The 17,283-nt window shown below is 44.0% G+C and overlaps 1 protein-coding gene across 1 annotated transcript in view; it reads left to right on the top strand.

Annotated features, from left to right (window-relative positions):
- CNTNAP5 (contactin associated protein family member 5) overlaps positions 1–17,283 on the top strand; it is a gene marked incomplete at both ends in the record, with an annotated part of 429,095 nt that overhangs the window by 180,373 nt on the left and 231,439 nt on the right. Inside the window, one exon of the mRNA XM_081335453.1 lies at positions 3,021–3,224. Within this exon, the coding sequence (XP_081191579.1) occupies positions 3,021–3,224 (204 nt within the window). The remainder of the gene's footprint in view (positions 1–3,020; positions 3,225–17,283) is intronic.

The raw sequence follows: 17,283 nt of genomic DNA, 5'->3' as shown, positions 1-17,283 counted from the left end.
AACTCCAGCCAGGATAGTAATTGACACATCTGGAGGGAAATAAATTGGAAAGGTTATTGGGGGGAAAAAAACACCAGAATTGGGTCTGAGCCATGGAAAATTATGCTGTGATGGATATCATCTTGAGAACATTGATCTGGGCAGCTGCTGGTATGGAGTAGCAAAAGTTCATACTAAGAATCCATAGGGAAGGAAATTTAAAAAAACCTGTTACTGACACCATCCATCAAATCTATGGAATAAGTGTAGAAGAAGGCAGCCAAAATGATCAAAGAACGAGAGTAACCTCCCATGGAGGAAAAGTAGCAATACAGTGGTTATGTATCTACATGCAGTAAATACAGAAAAAAACAGTCAATATAAGATGACATAGACTCATAGAGCAAGAAAATAGATATTTTTGATTTTGTTTTCTTTTCAAAGTAGTAATACTTTTTAAGTTGTTGAGATATTTAGGAGATTATTAATAAGAATTAAATTAGAATATTACCTATTGTGAGCTTTATGTATGATTGGTGTCAAAGAAGGAATTTGGATAATTACATGGAGGCCAAGGTTATACATTTATTCTAACCACCAGGACATTGTTGGGGAGAGTACTCCTGTTTTCATATCCTATTTGTCTGTCATTTGTACTTCTATAACTGTCTGGTTTGGTACAGCAATGAAACAAGACAGGTATAGATTTCAATGGATAGAAAAACTATTGCAACCAGCCTGCCTTCCATTGAAGACCTGTATACTGCACAGGTCAGAAAGAAGGGTGAGAAAATATCTATAGACCCGTCATATCCTGGACACAAATTGTTTCAACTTTTCCCCTCAGGATGCTGCTACAGACTGTTGCATGCCCAAACAATCAGACACAGAGAGTTTTTTCCCCCTCATGCCATCACTCTGCTGAATTAATTTCCACAGTTCTGTCTTATGTCTAAATATATTACCAATGTAGTATGGCTATATTACTTTTATCCTCATCTGTTCCACTACCTTCTCTATTGATGTCATTATTATGGTTATTATCCTTTGTTATTATGATTATTATTACTTAGTTGTTTTGCAAGTACACTGAGAGCTTAGGCACCAGAGACAAATTCCTTGTGGGTCTAATCACACTTGGCCAATAAAGTCTTCCGTTCTATTCTACTTCTAGCTTTCACTAGGCATCTAGTTGGTATATGCATTTTGTTCTGGTTGATTTTTTAAAAAAAAATCTTACCTGTATAATGTGGGGAGGGGGATTTGTGTCTGTTACAAAACACTCAAGGCTGTGTTCTGTTATCAGTTCAAGTGCCCCAAAGCACAAATCAGAATGTTAGTCTTGAAGATTCCTGAACTTCTTCCAGGCTATTTTGCCAAAATGAAAACTGCCCAGCAGCTTCTGACAGAGGCATGAAGAGTCTACCTCCTCATTTAAGAATTTTTTAAAAAATCAATCTGCTTTGATATTTTTCCAAGCATGGAGGCCAGAAAAACCTGCTTCTCAAATCCCCCCTCCTTAAAAGAAGTTTTGTGTATATCACACTTCCTATCATTGTTACAAAACATGAGATTACCAGTATTATGAAAAGAGCCAGCAGGCGATGCTGAATGCTGGATTTAAAATGAAACACTGAAATTCTAGTTCAAACGTGCTTTAGAAGGATTGCACAGAGGTGTTCATATACCTCTAAGGAAAGGTTTACTTTAATATGATGCTGTGTAGGCTGCAACCCATATAGATGGGTTTTCTGAGCCAATTCATCTTTCTGTGTAGCTACCTACCTTTTTTTTTAAAGTAGAAGTATATATCCTGATGCTGAAGGGTCACTTATAACATCCAAAGCCTTGGAGATATCCCATGGAGATCCTAGTAGGTGTAGCCATTTTTCAGGTGACAGAAGGGAGAAATTATTACGTTTATGGGGAGTAAACATATTAAAGTAAAATCACCCCCGAGTCAACCTCAATTTTTAATGACTGCTTCCATGCTGTTTTATTGGCAGTAATATAAAGGTAGTTTGCCCTTGCCTTCAGCTCTGATCTGTGTTGTACATTAGATAAGTGGTTTGCCATTGCCTTTTTCTGAGGTTTTTTTTTTTTTTAACCTTCCAATCTATTCTTCAGCCCAGGAATTTTGTGATATGTATTAATCTGGTCTGACCTTGCTTAGCGTTCAGCTCGCCCATCTTCAGCTAAGTGTTGCCACTTAGCTGAGCGTTAATGTTATTTCTATTTAATTACTTTTATATTCTCCTAAAAGCCAATTAAAGCTTATTTAATTTCAGTTGGACTCCACCCACTCCTTTCTGCTGGTGTTACGGTGTGGCCCATGGCGTACAATACAAGAGCTGATGGCAGCCCTGAGCCCTCAAAATGTGTTCACTTGCTTTAAAAGAAAAGTAATGCTTGAAAGAATGCCCAGGAATATATTTCCTTAGAGTTTGTCATGCCACAAAATGAGTTCTACTCTAAAAGGCCCCCTTCCCCTCTGCTTTTCTCTTGAGAATTGTAATATAAAGGGAGGGGCAGTTTGGTCTAGTGGTTAAGGCATCGTGCTAGAAAGCAGGAGTGTTGTGAGCTCTAGTCTTGCCTTTCAGCCCAACCCACCTCACTGGGTTGTTGTTGTGGGGGAAAAAAGAGGAGGAAGGAATATTAGTAATGTTTGCCACCTTGAGCTATCTATAAAGTAATAAAGGTGGGATAAACAATAAATAATAAAGATGCACAGACACTACTTTACCCTGCTCAAAAGAATAAACATGAAAACATGATTCTGGGTAACTCTTTAAAAGAAATCTGCAAAGATGAATTCTGGATTCCTGAGAAATGTTTATTAATTCCATTTACGGGCCACCCATTTCTCCAAGGAAACTCTGGGAGGCAAACAATGTCAAAACAAGATATTCCACTAAAGCCTAAAGCACAAAACCAGTTAACGTTATGTTCGCTCTTGAAATGTACGGGTTTGTATGTGTGTATAGCTATATGTGTCCAGGTCTGTGAATCCTCATATTAATGCTTGCTTGCTTTCCTCACAGAATCTGATGTTGCAGATTTTGATGGGAGGAGCTCCCTCCTCTACAGATTCAATCAAAAGCTGATGAGCACCTTCAAAGACGTGGTTTCTCTGAAGTTCAAGAGCATGCAGGGAGATGGGGTCCTGTTTCATGGTGAAGGACAGCATGGAGATTATATTACCCTGGAGCTGCAAAATGGGAAACTTTCCTTGCACATCAACCTGGGTTTGTCCAAACATTTCAACTTATCTTGCATAAAGTTGTTCCTGCTCTTAGCTCTTTTCTGACCTTTCTCCACTGTGTTGAAGGGCTGTCTGCCCATCTGAGAGTCAGCAGGAAAGTATGCGGGCATGGCAGTTGCTTTTACAGTACGTGTTAGAAGATAGAATAAGGAGTAATGTATGATTTTTAACATCAGTCATAACGTAGTTATTCCAAGAAGCACTAATGAGAGAAGGAAATAAATAAGGCTTCTTCCCACAGCTTGGAGAGCAGTCTTTTTAGAGTTTGTGATGGGGGTGGGAGTAGGTGGTGAAGTGAAAGAGAACCCTTCACAAATTATTCCATTTTTAATTTGAAAGGGTGCTGGATCTTAAAGCTGCTTTGTCAATATAAATGGAATAATTGAATTTCTAATTTCTAATTATCATGCCACAGTCATGATGTGAAACATACCAACTGACTATACCTGTAATTCTGTACGTGTTAATCTGAAAACAAAATCTTAGTTCTACCAGTACCTGTTGTAATACTTCAACCTTTAAATGTAATATCCTTGCTAGGGCCTTCCTCCCTGTCCTAATAAAATTACTAAGTATTGTATAGAGCAGTGGGAGTTGAAATCCACCCATCTTAAAATTGTCAAGGTTGAGAAATGCTGGTAAAGAGTGTGAAAAAGATATTCTAGCTCTCAACCAGCTGTTACAATGATAGGGTATATGTTATGTTAACCACACAGAAACCATGCAAAGTTGGACATTTATAGCCAGAAAGTTATTTCTGAAATGACCCTGTGTCTTGAATGAGAGATATTGCATCTGTCACTTTTTTTTTCTTTCTCTGTGTGTTTCTTATACAAAAGCAAAGACAGACACAAACGCATATACAGTATAAACTTGTATTCTGTTCTGACTATGGGCTGCCCGAATCACCACTGAAACGAATGAAGTTGTTGCTTTAATTCTTTGAGTATTAATAATTAAAGTATTATTGTCTCTGTGAGTATTTTTTGCATGAGGATATGCATTGGCTTGAAAACACAAGTGGCAAGGTGTGTGAACAAATTTGCATTCTCAGATCACCTTCTATTCAGTCCATTCCTAAGTATATTTGCTCAAAAGTGGGTGTGTTTGATTTACTTTTGAGACTGATACACGTAATTACATCCATGGTACTAAAGATTCTGAAACACTGAATTGCTATTTACCACCCAATGCAATATGTATTTGTCTAAAAGAAAATCCTTTCCGTTGCAGTGAGGTACACTTGCAGAAGTATATATAGGATTCTGGTTTCAAGGAGGTCTATGCCTGGGTGTTTTGCAATCCATGCTGCATGAATGACGTTAAGTCACAAAATGGATTGATTGCACTTAATTCCACTTACTCATAACTTCTCCACAAAAAAAAGTGTTCCTTGCCTGCTCCTTACTTTTGAAGCCAGAAACAGTGTGCGTGGCTTAGGTATAATGTGGGATAGTTCCAGTGGTGGGATTCAGCCACTTAGCACCACTTCAGCAGAACCGGTAGCTAATTTTTTGTTGCCCAGGCCCAGAACGGACTTCTGGACGCGACATCCACACAGAGAACCAGTTGTTCACATACCTGAATCCCACCACTGGATAGTTCACTTAGAAATGTATCGTATTTGGAACCTCCTTGGCTGCATTTAGCCTTGTCCATTCAAGTATGTGCTGATTAAATAAAAATTAGTTTGTCAGTAAACAGTGATTTTATTTAGGCTTTGTTAATTTCACTTCCTTTCAAATGCAGTTTAACGGTTTGATTCTGAAACAGCAGAATGGCAGTGGAACTAGGATCTGTGTGGGTTTGTGTATGTGTATATGAGTCAGTTTTGCCAAGCAGCCTTACAGGGAGATTGTGCCTCAACCAGTGAATTTTGCTTATTAAATGCTTTGCAAATTTGAACCAAAGGATTTGCATTGTGTCACAATAAACCAGATTGCTCCAATGTGGAGAAGTTAGATTAACCCGATTAAAACTTCTTTCAAGTCACAGATGTAAAGTTGGGGCAACTATTCTAGTCACAATAAGCAAGAGGAAGCAGGAAGCTGTAAGAAAATTAGCAGGTGGGGTGAAGGATAAGTACAGTGACAAAACATCTGAACATATGAAGCTCTCTGTAGAATTGAGCAGAAAATCAGCAAGATAGATTTGGAAGGAGAAAGAAAGAATCACTTTATTTCAGAAAAGGAAATAAATGAAAGGTGCTGGAAAATGTCTCCGATTTTCTTCAGGCTGCTTTCTGTCTGAAAATCTACGTTGGGGAAAAAAAAGCTTGGGAGCAATACTCTCTTAAGGTTTACATATTTGAAGAGATTTGTGGAAAAGCTATAGGAGAGATATAGGGTGATATATTGTTTCAGAGGCCTGAGAGAACGAAAATCCTTAGAGTTTGTTTTTGAAGATAGAAAGTGAAGGGAAACAAAGGCTGCCTATCTTTACTATTGCTTTGTTAGGAACAAACCTTAAGGCAAGATGATTCAAAGTAAACCTCATGCCCTGAGCATAGGAATGGTAACTTGAAGTATCTCTATACTTATACTAAAGTCGTGCTGTGGTTGGGATCTGATTTGAAAGAGAGACTTTGTAATGCATGGGAGCATAAACACAATATTTGTGTACCTGCCTGGGTTTCATCACAATAGATGCAACATTTTCCAGGATTGTTTGATTCCTGAGGGCTTCTGTGTGGCTGTTTTATTGAGGTGCGAAGAGATGTTGTATTCACCCTCATTCCAAAAAAACCACTTCTGAGCAGAATCCAAAGCATTGTAGAGCCCTAATCTATATTTTTACCTATCTATATGTATCTATAGTTCAAGTTTCAGGGTTCCCATTCTTTGCATAGCAGCCTATTCTTCTCTGTATTTTAAGTGGGCTGTAAGTCAGTAATAACAGAAGTTTCTGTGCTGTGGCTAATGCTAAATCCTTAGGATTAAGTGGAGAGGTTAAAAGCATCACACTTAAAGGCTGCCTCCAAAACAGGCTTCTCACTCACTAGTATGACTAATGCAGTCTGCAAAAAACAAAAAAAAAAACAAAACAAAAAAACCCCTAATAATGTTTGTGGTTTGCGTAGATTGGATCATTTCACCCCAGTCTGACTTTCCTTTTCAATTTCTTTCTTTAAAACTGTGTACAAAACCCATTTGGCTGGCAAGATTCTAGTATCTAATTTCTGCTGTCTCAGATGACCTTGGTCCATTAATCTTAGGCCACTTTTGAAGTTGAAGAATGAAGTGAAATGAAGACTATAAGGAGATGGTTGGTTGTTGGGGGCTTTTAGACACTGCAATGATTTGTCGTCCTTCCCAGGTAAACAAGATGGAAAACACAACTAGATGAACTAATTCTACCCTATTGTAAGGCTATGTTAAATTTTGCAAATCTGAAGTTATTATCTTCCCATCGTCACTTTTAACTGCTTGATCCATTAAGTGGCTTCTTCCTAAGTTTCTTTCTCTGACCGCTAAGCCACTAGGGGCTCCTCCCTGTCTTGTCTGATTGTTTCCTAGGCAGTGTCTCATCCCCAGTTTCCCAAGTTCATCCACACTCTCCATTATATAGAATCTTCCATTAAGAAGATGGACTAGAAACTTTACTTGTTTAAGATGTACTTATTTTTTTTCCAGATCTGCTAGGCTAGGATTAACTCAAAAGGCATCTTTTCTCCTAAAGAATCTCCTGCTAAGTGCCCCCCCCCCGCCGCCATCTTCTCTAAAGCTCACTGCTTCTTTGTGCAGGGAGAATCTGTCTCTAGATTCAGAAAAATATGGAAAGTGGCTTCCACAAAATAGTCAAAATGATGAAAGCAACATTGAACCACAGGCTCCCCTCTTTGGGGTATGCATGGGATGATGTAATAAGAGCAGAAAAGGTGCAGAGCTTTCAGCATGATAAAGGCTGCCTTCCTGTGTTCCTCAGTGGCAGGCCTCCCTGCTTCTATGTAGTGGAGAAGAACAGCTGCGGTCCTTCACTTTCCTAGATAAAATGGACCTCTGCATCTATATAGGTGATCCTGTGTAGAATGTTCCTCCAGGTAAAGGAAGTGTTGGAAAGCATGCTTTGTGGAGTGTCAAGTGCCTTTTTGAACAAAAGTGCCCTGCTCCTCTGCCTTAATAACTCACAAATGAGTCACCATCTCAATACTGCTGAGGTCAAATCCATCCCCATGTCACACAGTCTTATAGGACAGGAACTCAGCAGATCAACAAGTTCAGATGAGGACACTGACATTACCAGTTTAGGAAATCTTTCATCATTTAGCCTTTTTAAAAGATACTTTTTGTGGTGTGTCCCAGCTCTTTTGTATGTTTCACATATTTAGTTTACAGGTTTGGCTGTTCTTCTGCATGATAGACCATCTGATTTTTAATTTCTTAATTTAATCTATACTAATCTTAATTTAATTTCTTAAACCACCATCCCCCCATTTTGTTTAAGGTGTCTTAGCTAAATATGTTTCAATGAGCATGCCATTGGTTGGCAAGGAAAGAAAAGAATAAAAAGAAACCTAAAATATCCATATATTAGTATACTGAAATTTTTTAAAAAATCCCATAATGCAAAAATATAGCATTTTCCAAGTAGGAAAAAAAAACACTAAGCTTTTTTCTCCCTAGTCTCACTTATTTTGCATTTTTAATTCCTCCCTTTGAAACCTCTGTGCAATTGCTGCTTAGCATCAAATAGAGGAGAGGCTTCTTCTGGTGACTAAAAGCATAATTTGGCATCGCAAGGCAATTCTCTTCCCTTTAAAATAAATGAAGGACCTCACTTGGTTATTATTGTCAAAACATTTTCATTCTGAATTAAGTAATCAGAGGCTCCTAATGAATAGTTACAACTGACCAAAACAGAAGTGTTGTTCTCCTTCATAATGTAAATTTCTAAAACACTGTCAGAATCCATTTATATCACATTCATAAATGTATGTTTAAAACATTATCCCCCCCATGGATTCTGCCATCTCCCGAGGAAGGAGGAGCGCATGTGGATTCAGCCTGCCTTAGGTTATTTCAAAGACCAAGGGAAACCTTTTGAACTGGGGGAACAAAAGGGAGGGTTAGAGAAGAAGGCATCTGGCCTGTGTCTCCATTTGAATCTGTAGAGGAAGAAGGCAATAACCATAAAGATTCGAAGTTTCCTTTTTCCCACGAAAGGGATGACATGAAGTAAAATGATGGGGGGCTGACCAAATGGGGTTGAGGGAAGGGGGGTTGAATCGGGAACTCTTTATAAAGTTTCAATTTGTAAAACAATACCAAATCCTGTCTTGTATTTCCACAACCAAGCATGTCCTAGTAAAAATTCCTTTTGGACTAGAACTGACTCCAAGAGTTTTTGTTTTCCTAAGATGTGGATTGGGGTGGGTCCTGACAAATTATCCATTTTGGCATACATATCCCTTCTCAATAAATAGAAGGATAGATAGATGAATAATGCAGATGGGAGGAGAGACCTGTAATTTGCATTACACCTCTGAGAGAATCCATTTTTAATCTAGTCCTATTTAAGGCCTGGACACCCCTCCCATTGCACAGCAATGTAATATTTACACACAGATTATAAGCAGAGAGAATGAAGGACTTCCAAAAATTAACAGGAGACAGCTGGTATATAGGAGGAAGGCTGTGGGTGGCCAAAAAAAAGCATACTGGTGATGTAATGCATAGACAATATTAGTCCTTCTCTTAATACTGACAATTTTTCTCTTAAAATACTTTTTGTCATTTTTTTTACCAAAACTATAATCTTCCATGTATCCCCTTTTGCCTTGACATATTAGGGATGGTGTTAAATTTGTGCAAGATATGAAAAATATTGCACTATCTATATTGATAAATAGACCTCAGGTTATTTCATAACTGAATGCAATGCACTAGTCATGTGTATGGCCTACTTTCTAAATTTGTAAATGAATAGGCTATAAAAGAAGGGGATATCAAATCCGGAAGGACCAAGGCTATATTAAAAAGTCTTGGTGGCCACCATCTCCTTAATACATAATTTAGGCAGGGAATGGCATTTCAATTATTTGAGAGTGAATGTTAAGAGCAAAGAAAAAGAAAACAGAGGCTCTTAATTGCATTCTGGCTGCCATCTTTGCCTCCAGCTTTTATTCCAATTTAATACCAGTTGCTTGACCACTGTTCATCCACCTCCACGACTGTAGAATTATATTATACTGCAACGAGTCATCAGTCTGGTGATCTACTGGTGAAGAATAATGATGGTATAGCGCTGTATATTGTCTCAAGTGTAGAAAAGCGCTAATGGAATATTAATGGTATTTGCAAGAGCCCTGGTGATGCAGTGGTTAGAATGCAGTACAGCAGTTAATTTTGCTGACTGTTGACTGCCAGCAGTTTGGCAATTCAAGTCTCACCGGCTTCTCACCGGCTCTAGATTGACTAAGCCTTCCATCCTTCTGAGGTTGGTAAAATGAGGACCCAGATTGTTTTTTTCTGGGGGGGGGGCAATATGCTGACACTGTAAACTGCTTAGAGAGGGCTGTAAAGCACTGTGAAATGGTATATAAGTCTAAGTGCTAGTGCTATTGCAATCCCTAAAGTCTTAAAGGGATCAGCTGCTCAAATTGCCAAAAAAAAACCACACAAAAAAAACAGGGAAGAAATGTTCACTTCTCTTTTTTCTCAGCAGAGTCCCCCAACTTCTTTGGGCCAATATTTTGAAAGTTTAGCTATGACCAAGGCTAACATTTGAAAGGATTATAAATGCCTTCTTAATCTTGGGCATTATAATCAAAATATCCATAGAACAATTCAGTGGGATAACTTTCCAATAACTGTGCATTCATCAAAGGTGTAAGCTGTGGGGCAGCCAATTTGCAGCCATGATTATTGCTGGACTTTCTTCTTGCATCTTATGCGGTCCACAGTTAACTCATGTGCGAACCTTTTAGTCACTTGCTATCCATCCTTATTATGTTCTACTACAATCATCACTATAATCTACTGGTTACTCTTAGGCGTATAATAAAAATGCTGACATCCTTTTTATGCTGAAATACACCTATGCAACATAAGGGTAAGGTTGGATGAATCGTTTAAGCTTTAGTTGGCTTTGTTTCTGACTTTTCTGTCCCATTTCCTGCTTTTTGAAAACTCTAGTGATTTTTATAGGTAAATTTGGAACAACAGAAACATTTCTGCTTCCAATTTTCCCTAATACAGTTGCACTTTTGTGCATATCCTTCCAGATATACGGAGCTTGATTACACATGTTGGCGGTAAAGCTGCACTGAAGTTTGGAAAAGTGTGAATATGAATCATAAAAGTATTTTGATTCAGGTACAGATTCAGAACATCAAATTAAATCATTTGCCTCTTTAGGAGAACAGCCAAATCCTTTGTCTCCAAAGATTCAAATGTTACAGCCTTGAAAATTTCCTATGTCCTAATGATGTAGCGTGGCAAAGAAATACAAAGGTCTTTCCATCCCATTCTGGTAGTACAGCTAATCCTCAATTTACAGTCATTCATTTAGTGACCATTCCAATGAACTGAAACAAATGACTTTCCATTGGTCCTCACACAAACGTTACCCACAGTCACATGATCAAAATTTGGGTGCTTGGCAACAATGTTGGCATCCCTGGGTCATGCGATTTCTATTTGCAACAAGCAAAGTCAAGGGGGGGGAAGGGCAAGCAAGATTCACTTAACAACTACCTGACTCACTTAAAAACTACCGTAATTCACTTAACAGGCATGACTAAAAAAAAGTTGTTTAATTTTGGGCATGAGTCACTTAACCAACCACCTTGCTGAACAATAGAAATTCTGGTCTCGGTTATGGTTGTCGAGGACTACCTGTGCTGTCTTGTTTTTCCCTTCATTTTGAGGAACGAGTGCTGTGAAATTTATTCTGAGTGAAATGAAGTTTCTTCTGGGTGGAACCCCAATACAATTCTGCCAATGACAGCTGCCAGTCCTCTGTCATAGTTAATTTTCTCTTATCCTAATGAATAATTCTAAGAATTACTCTCAGCGCTGAGAACCGCTTTCAGAGGCTGATGCAGAGGAATGGTGAAAAGGTTTATCTAACCCTTTGTTCTGCTATCAGAGCCCTTTCTCTGACCTTGGAATGAAAGATTTATTCTTGTTCCAAGGATTCTACATCTGCAGCCTGAAAAGCCCTTAATATACTTTATATGGCTGAAGAATATTATTCAACATAATTTGAGCAACCAGCAGGCAGTATATGGCAATGGCCCATTTTGGAAATGAGATGCCAGCTAATTTTGTTTAATTTATATGTGCTAAATTTAACTAGATTTTCTTTCATCCAAGGAGACCAAACTAAAAGATTAAAGGGAGAACTTGTTACTAAGTTTCTCTATATCATTTCTCCATCTCCAATTTATTATATTTGTTTATAATGCAGTTTTTCAGTTTTCCTTTGTTATATAAATACATTGACCAGTTTTATATACCGTATATACTTGAGTATAAGCCGAATTTTTCAGCCCACTTTTTGGGCTGAAAAATTCCACTTCGGCTTATACTCCAGTCAACAAAAAAACTTACCGAGGACTTGTGCGCGGCCCAGGCTTTGGTGCTTCCGGGATCGCCCGCACCTCTCCCAAGCCACCGCCGTCCGAGACCTGCCGAAGTTTGGGGAGGTTTGGGGAGGTGCGCGCGCACCTCCCCAAACTCCGCGCCTTGCCTGCCTGCTTCTTTCCGCAGCGGAAAGAAGCAGGCAGGCAGGGCGCGGAGGAACGGAGACTTGCCGACGTTTGGGGAGGTTTGGGCGCCTCCCCAAACCTCGGCAGGTCTCCGTTCCTCCGCGCAGACCTGGCGACCTTTGGGGAGGTTTGGGCGCCTCCCCAAACCTCGGCAGGTCTCCGTTCCTCCTGCCGACCTTTGGGGAGGTTTGGGCGCCTCCCCAAACCTCCCCAAACCTCGGCAGGTCTCCGTTCCTCCTGCCGACCTTTGGGGAGGTTTGGGCACCTCCCCAAACCTCGGCAGGTCTCCGTTCCTCCGCGCAGACCTGCCGACGTTTGGGGAGGTTTGGGCGCCTCCCCAAACCTCCCCAAACCTCGGCAGGTCTCCGTTCCTGTTTGGGGAGGTTTGGGCGCCTCCCCAAACCTCCCCAAACCTCGGCAGGTCTCCGTTCTTCCTGCCGACCTTTGGGGAGGTTTGGGCGCCTCCCCAAACCTCCCCAAACCTCGGCAGGTCTCCGTTCCTGTTTGGGGAGGTTTGGGCGCCTCCCCAAACCTCCCCAAACCTCGGCAGGTCTCCGTTCCTCCGCGCAGACCTGCCGACGTTTGGGGAGGTTTGGGTGCCTCCCCAAACCTCGGCAGGTCTCCGTTCCTGTTTGGGGAGGTTTGGGCGCCTCCCCAAACCTCGGCAGGTCTCCGTTCCTCCACGCAGACCTGCCGACCTTTGGGGAGGTTTGGGCGCCTCCCCAAATGTCCCCAAACCTCGGCAGGTCTCCGTTCCTGTTTGGGGAGGTTTGGGCGCCTCCCCAAACCTCCCCAAACCTCGGCAGGTCTCCGTTCCTCCGCGCAGACCTGCCGAGGTTTGGGGAGGTTTGGGCGCCTCCCCAAACCTCCCCAAACCTCGGCAGGTCTCCGTTCCTGTTTGGGGAGGTTTGGGCGCCTCCCCAAACCTCCCCAAACCTCGGCAGGTCTCCGTTCCTCCGCGCAGACCTGCCGACCTTTGGGGAGGTTTGGGCGCCTCCCCAAACGTCCCCAAACCTCGGCAGGTCTCCGTTCCTGTTTGGGGAGGTTTGGGCGCCTCCCCAAACCTCCCCAAACCTCGGCAGGTCTCCGTTCCTCCGCGCAGACCTGCCGACCTTTGGGGAGGTTTGGGCGCCTCCCCAAAAGTCCCCAAACCTCGGCAGGTCTCCGTTCCTGTTTGGGGAGGTTTGGGCGCCTCCCCAAACCTCCCCAAACCTCGGCAGGTCTCCGTTCCTCCGCGCAGACCTGCCGACCTTTGGGGAGGTTTGGGCGCCTCCCCAAACGTCCCCAAACCTCGGCAGGTCTCCGTTCCTGTTTGGGGAGGTTTGGGCGCCTCCCCAAACCTCCCCAAACCTCGGCAGGTCTCCGTTCCTCCGCGCAGACCTGCCGACCTTTGGGGAGGTTTGGGCGCCTCCCCAAACGTCCCCAAACCTCGGCAGGTCTCCGTTCCTGTTTGGGGAGGTTTGGGCGCCTCCCCAAACCTCCCCAAACCTCGGCAGGTCTCCGTTCCTCCGCGCAGACCTGCCGACCTTTGGGGAGGTTTGGGCGCCTCCCCAAACCTCCCCAAACCTCGGCAGGACTCCGTTCTTCCTGCCGACCTTTGGGGAGGTTTGGGCGCCTCCCCAAACCTCCCCAAACGTCGGCAGGTCTGCGCGGAGGAACAGAGACCTGCCGAGGTTTGGGGAGGTTTGGGGAGGCGCCCAAACCTCCCCAAACAGGAACGGAGACCTGCCGAGGTTTGGGGAGGTTTGGGGAGGCGCCCAAACCTCCCCAAAGGTCGGCAGGTCTGCGCGGAGGAACGGAGACCTGCCGAGGTTTGGGGAGGTTTGGGGAGGCGCCCAAACCTCCCCAAACGTCGGCAGGTCTGCGCGGAGGAACGGAGACCTGCCGAGGTTTGGGGAGGTTTGGGGAGGCGCCCAAACCTCCCCAAACAGGAACGGAGACCTGCCGAGGTTTGGGGACGTTTGGGGAGGCGCCCAAACCTCCCCAAAGGTTGGCAGGTCTGCGCGGAGGAACGGAGACCTGCCGAGGTTTGGGGAGGCGCCCAAACCTCCCCAAACAGGAACGGAGACCTGCCGAGGTTTGGGGAGGTTTGGGGAGGCGCCCAAACCTCCCCAAAGGTCGGCAGGAAGAACGGAGACCTGCCGAGGTTTGGGGAGGTTTGGGGAGGCGCCCAAACCTCCCCAAAGGTCGGCAGGAGGAACGGAGACCTGCCGAGGTTTGGGGAGGCGCCCAAACCTCCCCAAAGGTCGGCAGGAAGAACGGAGACCTGCCGAGGTTTGGGGAGGTTTGGGGAGGCGCCCAAACCTCCCCAAAGGTCGGCAGGAGGAACGGAGACCTGCCGAGGTTTGGGGAGGTTTGGGGAGGCGCCCAAACCTCCCCAAAGGTCGGCAGGTCTGCGCGGAGGAACGGAGACCTGCAGAGGTTTGGGGAGGCGCCCAAACCTCCCCAAAGGTCGGCAGGAGGAACGGAGACCTGCCGAGGTTTGGGGAGGTTTGGGGAGGCGCCCAAACCTCCCCAAAGGTCGGCAGGAGGAACGGAGACCTGCCGAGGTTTGGGGAGGCGCCCAAACCTCCCCAAAGGTCGCCAGGTCTGCGCGGAGGAACGGAGACCTGCCGAGGTTTGGGGAGGTTTGGGGAGGCGCCCAAACCTCCCCAAAGGTCGGCAGGAGGAACGGAGACCTGCCGAGGTTTGGGGAGGTTTGGGGAGGCGCCCAAACCTCCCCAAAGGTCGGCAGGAGGAACGGAGACCTGCCGAGGTTTGGGGAGGCGCCCAAACCTCCCCAAAGGTCGGCAGGAGGAACGGAGACCTGCCGAGGTTTGGGGAGGCGCCCAAACCTCCCCAAAGGTCGGCAGGAGGAACGGAGACCTGCCGAGGTTTGGGGAGGTTTGGGGAGGCGCCCAAACCTCCCCAAAGGTCGGCAGGAGGAACGGAGACCTGCCGAGGTTTGGGGAGGCGCCCAAACCTCCCCAAAGGTCGGCAGGTCTGCGCGGAGGAACGGAGACCTGCAGAGGTTTGGGGAGGCGCCCAAACCTCCCCAAAGGTCGGCAGGAGGAACGGAGACCTGCCGAGGTTTGGGGAGGCGCCCAAACCTCCCCAAAGGTCGGCAGGAGGAACGGAGACCTGCCGAGGTTTGCGGAGGTTTGGGGAGGCGCCCAAACCTCCCCAAAGGTCGGCAGGAGGAACGGAGACCTGCCGAGGTTTGGGGAGGTTTGGGGAGGCGCCCAAACCTCCCCAAAGGTCGGCAGGAGGAACGGAGACCTGCCGAGGTTTGGGGAGGTTTGGGGAGGCGCCCAAACCTCCCCAAAGGTCGGCAGGAGGAACGGAGACCTGCCGACGAGCCGCGGCCAGACAGGGTATTCCTGTGTATTCAGGCTTGCAAAATGGCGGATCGAGCCTCTGCTGGCGGCAGAGGCTTGCAGAACGGCGGATCGGCTTATACTCGAGTCAATAACTTTTTCCAGTTTTTGGGGGTGAAATTGGGGGTCTCGGCTTATACTCGAGTCGGCTTATACTCAAGTATATACGGTATGTGTGTGTGTGTGTGTGTGTGTGTGTGAGAGAGAGAAATATTTAAAGAAAATGGATGTGTTTACGTTTAAAATATCCATACAGAAGTGGAACTTTAAGCGGTGATAACATTAACCTCTATGTAGGCATTATGGCTGAGAAGTTTCTCCAGTTACAAATGAGGACAGAACAATCCTTTCCATATGGATCTTTTCTAAAGGAGGTTGGACTATGCTTTGCCCAGCACATTGGTGGCAGTGCCCAAGATTGCAGCTCCCAACTCTCTCACACATGAAAAGCATGAATAACCATTCTTTCAACCACCAGTAACTTTAAATACAGGTAGTCCTCAATGTACGACCACAACTGAGCCAAAATTTATGTTGTTAAGTGAGAAATTTGTTAAGTACGTTTTGCCCCATTTTACAACTTTTCTCGCCACATTTGTTGAGTGAATCACTGCACTTCTTAAATTAGTAACACAGTTGCTAAGTGGCTTTCTCATTGACTTTGCTTGTCTGAAGGTTGCAAAAAGGGCATCATATGACTCCAGGACACTGCAACCGTCATAAATGTGAGTCAGTTGTCAAGCATCCTGGGAATGCTGCACAAGCCATAAGTGTGAAAAATTGCCATAAGTCACTTTTTCCAGTGCCTTTGTAACTTTGAAAGGTTACTAAATGAACTGTTGTAAGTTGAGGACTACCCGTAGAGCAGATAAACATGGGTGTGCAAGCCTAGAAGGAAGTTAGTGGGATTTTTCCCCCCAAAAAAAACCAGAGTTAGAAAATTTTATTCTCTGATGAAAACCTAAGGAAAGTGTATTTGGGGGCACAAAAGTAAAGCTCATACAGGTGGTCCTCAACTTACAACAATTTGTTTAATGACTGTTCGAAGTTACAGTGGCACTGAAAAAAGTCACTTATGACCGTTTTTCACACTTCCGACCATTGCAGCATCCCTATGCTCACATGATCAAAATTCAGATGCTTGCCAAGTGACTCCGATTTGTGACAGTTGCAGCGTCTCCTGGTGTCATGTAATCCCATTTGTGACCTGACAAGCAAAGTCAGTGGGGAAGCCAGATTCACTTAATAACCGTGTTACTAACTTAACAACTGCAATGACAACTATGGCAAGAAAGGTTGTAAAATGGGGTAAAATTCGCTTAACTGTCTTGCTGAGCAACATAAATTTGGCGCTCAATGACAGTTCTAAGTCAAAGACTACCTATAGTAGGTAAGGCCAGAAGTGTTGGTAGAGCTTAATTGTTTTCAGATTTTTTTCTACTTTTTATGGATTTTCTAACCCTACTCTATATTCCTGAATATTCAGAAAAATGACACATACTGTCCTTTGCTTCTGTACCACACACTGGTCATTCTCCATATCCTTCCAATCAGATAATGATAATTTATTAAACTTATTTCTCTGATTGCCTTTCATAACCAGGAATGGCAAGAGACAAATATACCAAGGTTTCTCTCATGCTACGATGTATATTTTTTTCCATATCCAAAGACAGTATGATTAACAGATGACAGAAGACAGTATGGTTAATTGATGTGGCATAAAGCCCATTTCTAGAGCATGCCTCTCCCTGGGGTTTAAGAAAATAAAGGGGACAGCACTCCCACATGATAAAAATGAAGGAAAGGGCAACATTCATCCTCTAGACCAGGACTCCCCAAACACTAGGCCATAGACCGGTACCAATTCATGTCCTGTTAGGAACCGGGCCGCACAGTTGGAGGTGAGCAGCAGCAAGTGAGCAAAACAGAATCCCATTCTGTAAAAAAAATGTCTTCCACAAAACTGGTCCCTA

The sequence above is a fragment of the Vipera berus genome (genome assembly GCF_964194415.1).
Source record: "Vipera berus genome assembly, chromosome: 1".
NCBI lineage: Eukaryota > Metazoa > Chordata > Lepidosauria > Squamata > Viperidae > Vipera > Vipera berus.
Note: the sequence above shows the minus strand (reverse complement) of the source record. Positions and strands in the feature narration are given on the sequence as shown.